This window comes from Babylonia areolata, chromosome 23 (genome assembly GCF_041734735.1).
Source record: "Babylonia areolata isolate BAREFJ2019XMU chromosome 23, ASM4173473v1, whole genome shotgun sequence".
Taxonomy (NCBI): Eukaryota; Metazoa; Mollusca; class Gastropoda; order Neogastropoda; family Buccinidae; genus Babylonia; species Babylonia areolata.
Genome location: NC_134898.1, coordinates 35,027,436 through 35,037,435, shown reverse-complemented (window position 1 = coordinate 35,037,435; position 10,000 = coordinate 35,027,436). Strand labels below are relative to the sequence as shown.

At 47.1% G+C, this 10,000-nt stretch overlaps 1 protein-coding gene across 2 annotated transcripts in view; it reads left to right on the top strand.

Moving 5' to 3' along the window:
* The window catches only part of LOC143297766 (uncharacterized), a 28,527-nt gene extending 19,287 nt beyond the window's left edge, over positions 1-9,240 (top strand). For both annotated transcript variants that reach the window (XM_076610234.1, XM_076610235.1), the window contains exons 6-13: positions 1-193; positions 913-1,163; positions 1,618-1,846; positions 2,657-2,746; positions 5,950-6,161; positions 6,564-6,767; positions 7,614-7,806; positions 8,307-9,240. The exon at positions 1-193 is cut by the window's left edge and continues 34 nt beyond it. In XM_076610234.1, the coding sequence (XP_076466349.1) occupies positions 1-193; positions 913-1,163; positions 1,618-1,846; positions 2,657-2,746; positions 5,950-6,161; positions 6,564-6,767; positions 7,614-7,806; positions 8,307-8,422 (1,488 nt within the window). In that variant the 3' untranslated portion in view covers positions 8,423-9,240. The remainder of the gene's footprint in view (positions 194-912; positions 1,164-1,617; positions 1,847-2,656; positions 2,747-5,949; positions 6,162-6,563; positions 6,768-7,613; positions 7,807-8,306) is intronic.
* The last annotated feature ends 760 nt before the right edge of the window (positions 9,241-10,000 follow it).

Sequence of the window (10,000 nt, the reverse complement as noted above, 5' to 3'; positions counted from 1 at the left end):
CTACTGACGGAGATTCTCCGAGTCGGTTGGGCTTTCACAGGCTACGTCGTCAGCGACCAGAGCGCGCTAGAACGTATCGTCACGGACCACCATTACGTCACCGATGACGTCACAGCAGCGGCCGACGTCATCAACGCCGGGGTCAACCTGGAGGTGTCCAGCAATGACGGCAATGGGGTCTTCATGCAACTCTGTGAGGGTTTTTTTTAATTTTTTTTTAATCTATTTACCTATATCTTTTTTTCTTTTTCTTTTTTTTTCTTCCTAAAGTGAGGCTGGTTTCGTTAGTATGGTCGCTGGTTTAATTAGAGGGAAAACCAAGGGCTTTAGAGCGTTTGTCATTTTGTCAGAAATAGCGGGGGTGGATGTCTGTGTGTGTGTGTGTGTGAGAGAGAGAGAGTGTGTGTGTGTGCGTGCGTGCGTTCGTGCGTGCGTGTGTGTGTGTGTGTGTGTGTGTGTGTGTGTGTGTGTGTGTGTGTGTGTGACCACTGTTTTATTGCTGTTAGTAGCATTGTGATCGTTAGTATCTTTACAAGCACGGTTCCTCAGCAGTCTCCTCGTCGTCATCATTGTCGCCATCCTTATCGTCGTCGTCGTTGTTGTTATTATTATTATTACTTGTGGTAGTCAGTATTGTTGTTTTTCTTGTTGTTCTTGTTGTTGATGTTAGTAGTAGTAGTAACAGTAGCAGTCGTAGTGAAAGGAAGAGTAGTAACATTTGTTAATTTGTTGATTGTTGTTGTTGATGTTGTGCGAATATAATAATAATAATAATAATGTTATTGTTATTACTATTATTATTATCATTATTGTTGTTGTTGTTGTTGTTGTATACATCGTTATTATTATTATTATTATTATTATTATTAATATTATCAGTCATCATCATCATCATTGTCATCATCATTTCAGTGGCAGCCATGCAGAAAGGTCTCGTGAACGAAGCCACCATGCGGGGTCGGGTCAAGCCTCTCTTCTACACGCGCATGCGCCTTGGCGAGTTTGACCCGCCCGCCATGAATCCTTACACCAAGCTGGACCTGTCACTCATCCAAAGCCCCGCTCACCGAGCCCTGTCATTGGAGGCCGCCAAGAACAGTTTCGTACTGCTGAAGAACGAGGGCGGTTTTCTGCCAATCAGAAACGAGTTTGGCGTTGTTAGCGTGAGTGATTGGTGACTGTCAATGGCAGTTTGTTGTTGTTGTTGTTGTTGTTACTGTTGATGTTGCTCTTGTTGTTGTTGTTATTGTTGTTGCCAGTGCAGTTGTTGTGACTGGTCTTGTTACTGATGCTACTGTGGGTCGTCCCTGTTGTTGATGTTGCTGTTGACTCAGTTATTGATGTCGTTGTCGTTCCTACTGCAATCTTGTCAGTCCATCTTCTGTTGTTGTTGTTGTTGCTGTTGTTGTTGCTTTTCTTCTTTTTCGTTTTCGGTTTTGTTGTTGTTGTTGTTTGGTCTGCCCCTCCCGTAACCCTCTCGCTGATTGATAGTTTGGTGCACTTGTTCATTGATGGTGCGTTCAGTGTATCTCTCAATGTTAAGTATCTTGCGATGACTCATTTTAACATATCTATGATGATAATTACGGTCCTGTATTGTTTGAACGGACATGGCAGGTCGTGGGACCCATGGCAAACAACGCTTCGCTAATCTACGGTGACCCGCACAAAAGTCCCACCGTCAACGTCACCGCCACAGTGACGCCGCTGCAAGGTCTACGTCATCTCGGGCGGACTGTGGCGTACGCCGAGGGTTGTCATGACGTCAGCTGTGACGTGTACAACAGGGACGCGGTCAAGGCCGCCGTGCGGACGGCTGACGTCATTTTTGTGTGTTTGGGAACAGGTAGGCATGAGAGGTGTGTGGACTTCTTGCTAAGGATTGGTATTGTATTGTAATTTGTACTTAACTTTTTATTTGTATCACAACAGATTTCTCTGTGTGAAATTCGGGCTGCTCTCTGCAGGGAGAGCGCGTCGCTACACTTTCACCTAGCGCCACCCATTTTGTTTGTATTTTTTCCTGCGTGCAGTTTTGTTTTGTGTTGTTTTTTTTTTTTTTTTATTTGTTTTTCCTATTGAAGTGGATTTTTCTGCAGAATTTTGCCAGGAACAATCATTTTGTTGCCGTGGGTTCTTTTACGTGCGCTAAGTGCATGCTGCACACGGGACCTCAGTTTGTTGTCTCATCCGAATGACTAGCGTCCAAACCACCACTCAAGGTCTAGTGGAGGGGGAGAAAATATCGGCGGCTGAGCCGTGATTCGAACCAGTGCGCTCAGATTCTCTCGATTCCAAGGCGGATGCGTTACCTCTAGGCCATCACTAACATCCATGTGTATGTGTGTGTGTTGCAACTCCCACGTTCACTCGTATGTACACGAGTGGGCTTTTATGTATATGACCGTTTTTTAGCATGCGTATTTTGATCTTCTGCGTGCGTATACACACGAAATTATTTCAGGCACTAGCAGGTCTACACAAACGTTGACCTGGGAGATCGGAAAAAATCTCCACCTTTTACCCACCAGGCGCCGCTACCGAGATTCGAACCCGGAACCCTCAGATTGAAAGTCCAACGCTTTAACCGCTCGGTTATTGCGCACGGGCGGGCGTTGATTGTGTGTGTGTGTGTGTGTGTGTGTGTGTGTTGCAGGCCATTACCAAGAGAGTGAGATGCACGACAAGAAAGATCTGGAGTTGCCCGGACATCAGTTGACGCTCCTGCAGGATGCTGTGACCTTCGGTGTGTTTGAGAATCCTCACCACCTTGGTTTGAGTAGCTGCAGTGCTGATAGTAGTAGTAGTAGTAGTAGTAGTAGTAGTAGTAGTAGTAGTAGCAGTAGCAGCAGCAGCAGCAGCAGTAGTAGTGGTAGTTGTAGTGATAACAGCAGAAGTAATATAAATCATGATGATCATGTTGATGTCAACATCGCCATCATCACCATCATCATAAAGAATGCTTACTTCTTATGGAGTTAGAGAACGTATGTTTCTCCGCTTACGCCCCCTTCAACAGTATCCCGATTTTGTTCATTTCCAATGATACAAATTATTTAAAAACCTGTACCAAGATAACGATTGCCAACAAAATCTTCTGTTTGAAAAAAAAGTCTCTGTTCTGTGGCTTATTATTGCACAAAGTGTCATTGAAATCGATCTATGTTTTCAAGAGATACCACACAAACTGATACTGGCTGTTCTCTCCATGGTGACGGACCCTTTAAAAAGTTTCCTGATTATAAACCAATCTGGATCACTCAACAGAAAATGAGTCAAGTTAACTGTACTTTAACACATCTAACGAGAAACTGCGTTGTGACCTCTTTTAAAATAAAGTAATTAAATAAAACACACACACACACACACACACACACACACACACACAAACCCACACACACAAAAAAAACAACAACAACATTGATAACAAAAAGAAAAGTCAAGTGGAAAGTAATATGTGAGAATTAAAGCGTAGGTTGAACGCTCGGTTTTGTATTTTGTATTTGTATTTTGTATTTTGATTTATCTGTGTGAAATTTGGGCTGCTCTCCCCAGGGAGAGCGCGTCGCTATACTACAGCGCCACCCATTTTTTTGTTGTTTTTTTCCTGTGTGCAGTTTTATTTGTTTTTCCTATTGACGTGAATTTTTCTACAGAATTTTGCCAGGAACAACCCTTTTGTTGCCGTGGTTTCTTTTAAGTGCGCTAAGTGCGTGCTGCACACGGGACCTCGGTTTATCGTCTCATCCGAATGACTAGCGTCCAGACCACCACTCAAGGTCTAGTGGAGGGGGAGAAAATATCGGCGGCTGAGCCGTGATTCGAACCAGCGCGCTCAGATTCTCTCGCTTCCTAGGCGGACGCGTTACCTCTAGGCCATCACTCCACTAGAGCCAGACATCAGCTTGCAGCTGGGCCAGCAGCAAAGTTAAAGCTAGCTGTATGGTCAATGTGGTGGTTGTATTTTTCCCCACTGCAATTGGAATTCACTTACAGTTGAGTCGTTTGTGAAGGACTGTGATTCTCAAACGTGGAGGCAAGATTGCACTGGCTCTTAGTGCTGCAGCCTCGGGGGCTAGCTGACCTTTAGGGTCCATCCCATACCCAACGCCGAGTGTCCTGGAAACCCTCTTGGCCGAGAGAAGGGGTATGTAAGCAACTTTGGCAAGACATTCTTCACCACAATCAGATCCTTGTCCAGATGGTCGGGACAGCAGTTGCCTCCACTGATGTTCTGATGGTGATGCTTAATCAGTTGACGTTCAACATACTTATTGTTTATCCATATGTCATGGCTCCCCCTGTTGCACTGCTGACGTTAGATGGAGTTGCTTATTCAGATGACGGGGCCCCTGCGGTGGTGCAACTCTGGAAAACATTTCACTCTGTTACACCTGGTCTGATGACACGTTTCACTCTGTTACACCTGGCTTGATGACACGTTTCACTCTGTTACACCTGGTCTGATGACACGTTTCACGCTGTTACACCTGGTCTGATGACACGTTTCATTCTTTTTCATCTGGTCTGATGACACGTTTCACTTGTTACACATGGACTGATGACACGTTTCACTCTGTTACACCTGGTCTGATGACACGTTTCACTCTGTTACACCTGGTCTGATGACACGTTTCACTCTGTTACACCTGGCCTGATGACACGTTTCACTCTGTTACACCTGGTCTGATGCCACGTTTTACTCTTTTACACCTGGTCTGAAACACGTTTCGCTCTGTTACACCTGGACTGATGACACGTTTCACTCTGTTACACCTGGTCTGATGACACGTTTCACTCTGTTACACCTGGTCTGATGACACGTTTCACCTGGTCTGATGCCACGTTTCACTCTGTTACACCTGGTCTGATGACACGTTTCACTCTGTTACACCTGGTCTGATGCCACGTTTCACTCTGTTACACCTGGTCTGATGCCACGTTTCACTTGTTACACCTGGACTGATGACACGTTTTACTCTTTTACACCTGGTCTGAAACACGTTTCGCTCTGTTACACCTGGTCTGATGACACGTTTCACTCTGTTACACCTGGTCTGATGACACGTTTCACCTGGTCTGATGCCACGCCACGTTTCACTTGTTACACCTGGTCTGATGCCACGTTTCACTCTGTTACACCTGGTCTGATGACACGTTTCACTCTGTTACACCTGGTCTGATGCCACGTTTCACTCTGTTACACCTGGTCTGATGACGTTTCACTCTTTTACACCTGCTCTGAAACACGTTTCGCTATGCTACACCTGGATTGATGACACGTTTCGCTCTGTACCCACCTGCTCTGAAACACGTTTCGCTATGCTACACCTGGATTGATGACACGTTTCGCTCTGTTACACCTGGTCTGATGCCACGTTTCACTCTGTTACATCCGGTCTGATGATTATTCACATGAGAAAGCTCCTGTTCACTGTACTCCCTGTTGTTCCCCACACTTCCCTCCAAGTTCATGTCTCAATGTTTGTTAATAATTCGGTCCAAGTCATGATGTCACTTGAGTAAGACTACTGCAACACTGATCAGCAGGATGATGCCAAAGCTGTGGCCAGGATTTCCTTGAAATGTAGAAGTGTTTGCAGTAGACCAATGGATAGGACAGAGGCGGTGATTTGGGTCAGTAAATGGATCATTTTTAATTTTTAATTTTTTAATTTTTTGAATAAGATGTAGATTAGGTAGGTGATCTGTGTTGACCAAGAAACTTGGTACACATTATACCCCTGATATATGATGTTTATCCAGGCAACTAGGTTCCATGTGGGACTGCTGCTTGAAAAAAAAAAACGAAAACGAAAAAAAAAACAAAAAAAACGTTCCCTCTGATTTCGGTTCGTGCTCATAAATTATGTTTCCAGCACGTCATGAAGGCCCTTAAATGCTTCTGGTGTTGTCCACCACCAATCCTGGAGTTCATTGTTTATCCAGGTGGCGGGGCCCCAGTGGTGCTGCTGCTCTTCAACGCAGGGCCCCTGAACGTGACGTGGGCCGACCAGCATGCCTCGGTGCCCGCCATCTTGGAGTGCTGGTTTCCGGCCCAGAGCGCGGGGACTGCCTTGCTGCAGGTGTTGACCAACCAGGGAGGACACAGCTCTCCTGCCGGCCGTCTACCTGCCACCTGGCCCCTCCTGGCTGACCAGGTGAGGGATGTGTTGGCACCTGGCCCCTCCTGGCTGACCAGGTGAGGGATGTGTTGACACCTGGCCCCTCCTGGTTGACCAGGTGAGGGATGTGTTGACACCTGAATGCTTTTGGGGATGAAGATAAAAAACATTCTTGTGGTGTGTGTGTGCGTGCGTGTGTGTGTGTGTGTGTGTGTGTGTGTGTGTGTGTGTGTGTGTGTGTGTGCACGTGATAGCGCTCGCGTGTGCATGTGGCTGCTTGCGTTTGTTGTTTTTTCATGCGCGTTCATGCGCGTCTGTGTGTGTGTGTGCTTGTGTGCTTGTATGCGTGATCGTGCATGCAGGTGTATGCTGACTTTGTTCCGCTCACATTCTGGGATCATCTCTCCCTGGTGTCCCCCCGTCCCCTTCCCCCTACAGATTCCAGACATGGTGAACTACTCCATGGCAGGGCGGACGTACCGCTACAGCACGGCCCCCGCACTCTACCCCTTTGGCTACGGCCTGTCCTACACTGCGTTCCGCTACAGTCACCTGTCGCTGAACGCCTCCGTAGTGCAGGCCGGGCAGTCCCTGAATGTGTCAGTGGTGGTGCACAATGAAGGGCCCGTCACCTGTGACGAGGTGAGAGAGAGAGAGAGGGGGGGGGGGGAGAGAGAGAACACTGAACACTGAAATGTTTGATGTCATTAGCTGTAAAGCTCTAGTGTTGGCATAGTAGGTACGAATCAGAACAAAATGGTGCAAAACAGATAAAATGGAACAGAAAGGAAAAACAGAATTGAAAGAGCATAAACTAATAAGAGATTTGCGACACTATGACACTTTGTCATTAGATTATTAAAGTACATGTGACAGGGGGGTAATGTGCCTTTTTTTTTGTTTTTTTTTTTTTTGGTTCTTTTTAGTCGTTCGTCTCCAAGGTTTGGACAGTACACAAAAAACAGAATACATATAAATCATACAATAAACATTTACGCATGTAACATCGACACACATATATCGTACAAGGGAGAGAGAGAGAGAGAGAGAGAGAGAGAGAGAGAGTCTGTGTGTGTGTGTGTGTTTGGTACAGGTGTGTGTGTGTGTGTGTGTGTGTGTGTGTGTGTGTGTGTTTGGTACAGGTGTGTGTGTGTGTGTGTGTGTGTGTGTGTGTGTGTGGTTGGTGCAGGTATGTGTGTGTGTACGTGTGTGTGTACGTGTGTGCATGTGTGTATTTGTGTGTGTGTGTGTGTGTGTGTGTGTGTGTGTGTGTGTGTGTGTGTTATCATTGGTTCTTCATAAGCTTACAGTTGGGCCAACACCAAAGTGAGGGATGTGTGATCAATGGTTTCTCAAGTGCAATGCAATGCAATGACAACGAGTGTTGTTGTTCTCTGGCAAAGAGAAAAAAAAAATTCTGCAGAACAAATCCACCTGCTGGTATGGAAACTGACAGTGAAAACTGACAAGCTGTCCCTTCTACAACAGGTAGTTCAGGTCTACATACAGTGGCACGAGGTACCTCCACACACTAACCCTCCGAGACTGCAGCTGGTCGACTTCCGCAGAGTGCGGCGCGTGCCGGCGTCACGGGCACTGCGCGTGCGCTTCATGCTGACCTCCCAGGTCATGGCCTTGTGGTCAGGGCAAGGTCAAGGTCAAGGCTGGACTGTGTGGCCTGGTGAGAATTTTTTTTTCTTTTCTTTTCTTTTCTTTCTTTATGTCTTTCTTTCTTTCTTAAAATCATTTCTGATAGTTTAGACAATATAATTTTTAAAAAAATCAATTTTGTTGTCAGGGCTGGACTGTTTCGTCATGTCAGAAGTGTGTGTGCGTGCGTGCGTGTGTGCCGGTGTGTGTGTGTGTGTATGTGCGTGTGTGTGTGTGTGTGTGTGTGTGTGTGTGTGTGTGTGTGTGTGTGTGTGTGTGTGTGTGTGTGTGTGTGTTGTTTTCTTCTTTGTGTTACTGTTCGTCTGCAGTGATCTTTTGTACTTTGAAGGAAAACGTGGGTCTATTTCATATTATTTTGTCTGAGGTTTCTTTCTTTCTTTCTGTCTATCTGTCTTTCTTTCTTTCTTTTATGTCCTTGTTTGTTTCTCATGTTTCCTTTACCTTCCTTTCCTACCCCCCGGCCACACCCCCTTATATATATATAATGATTGTTGTTGTCGTGTTGGACAGGTGTCATGACAGTGCACGTGGGGGGTCAACAGCCAGGTCAGAGGCGAAAGGTCAACAGTAACGTGCTGACCGCCAATTTCACCATCACAGGACGTCGGGTCTTGGGGATGTACTGACCGGAATTTCTGCACCATATGAGTGCAATGGCTTACACATATGGGTATTCGCAATACTCTCTCTTCTACCGAGCTTTTGTATAACAAGGGAAAACTTCGCGATAGGCTGCCCGCGAGCGAGGATCGCCGCTCGCGCAGTGCTGTTGGGTGATTCGTGACCACTGTCCAGCCTGTGTCATTGGGCGCGCGACCTCTCAGCATGCATCGCAGCCCTGTATATAATTTATAGAGCCTACATTGTAGGTTTTGGCGCTTGGGCAATAGGTAGGTCTTTTACAATAGGTAGGTTTTGGCGCTTTTTGCAGTACTCGTTCAGCTTCACCGACGCTGTCATGGACACCTCTAACACCAACTTCAACCGTGCTCAACTCCATTCATTTCACCATCACAGGACGTCGTGTCTTAGGGATGTACTGACTGGAATTATTATCGTTGGGCTCAACGCTCGGCTTGTATCAAGAGCTTGACGTAACTCACAGCTGGGCCCGCAACAGCAAAAGTGATTGCTGTATGATCCAATGGTTTCTCCAGTGCAATGGGAGTTCGTTTACAGCTTAGTCTTTTGCGAACGACTACGACTCTCAAACTATAGGACTTGCGCTGGCTCTTAGTGTTGTATCCTTGGGGGCTACTTGGCCTTTGGAAATCGGCCCCAACGCGGACTGTCCTAAAACTCTCTTGACCGAGAGAGTTGGGGATGTAACTTGGGCAAGACGCTCTCCACTATAATAGTCCAGCTAGTCGGTTCAGCAGTTGCTTCCTCTGCAACTCTTCATAGTCGGACACGACTATCATGTAACTGACCATAGTGCACCTCAGTGGAGGATTAGGATGAGGGGGTGTGGGGGTATGAGGGGTGGTGGTGAGGGTTGGTGCGCGATGGAGGGGAACGGGGAGGGGGTGGTGGGGGATGACGTGACAGTCCATTTCTTCAGACTGACAGGACTTTTTTGTCTGATTTGGAACACTGGTCTATATATATAGACCCTTATCCCCCCCCCCTCTCTCTCTCTCCCTCTCTCTCCCCTATTCTTACAAAATATGTAATCACCCCTTCAAATGTGACCATGGCCTTATTGAATAAGCTTTCTCCCCCCCCTTCCCCATCGCCCCCCCCCCCTTTCTTTCCCCCCCTCTCTTCCCACCCCTTATCTCTCTCTGTCCCTCTCTATCTCCTTCCCACCCTCTCTCCCTTTCTCCCTCTCTCTCCCCCTCTCCCTCTCTCTGTCTCTCTCCCTCTCTCCCCCGCCTCCCTCTCTCCCCCTCCCTCTCTTCCTCTCCCTCTCTCTCTCTTTCCCTCTCTCTTTCCCACCCTCTTTCCCTCTCCCCCATCTCTCTCCCTCTCTCCTTCCCACCCTCTTTCCCTCTATCACTCCGTCTCTCTCCCTCTCTCTCTCTCTGTCTCTCTCCCTCTCCCCATCTCTCTCTCCCCCTTTCCCTCTCTCTCACCCTCTCTCCACCTCCCTCCCCCCTCTCTCTCCCTCCCCCCCACCTCTCTCTGTCCCCCCACATCAATCTCTTACCCCTTCTCCCTTCTAGATGTGTGTTCCTTCCACCGGACACCCACCTCCCTGATCC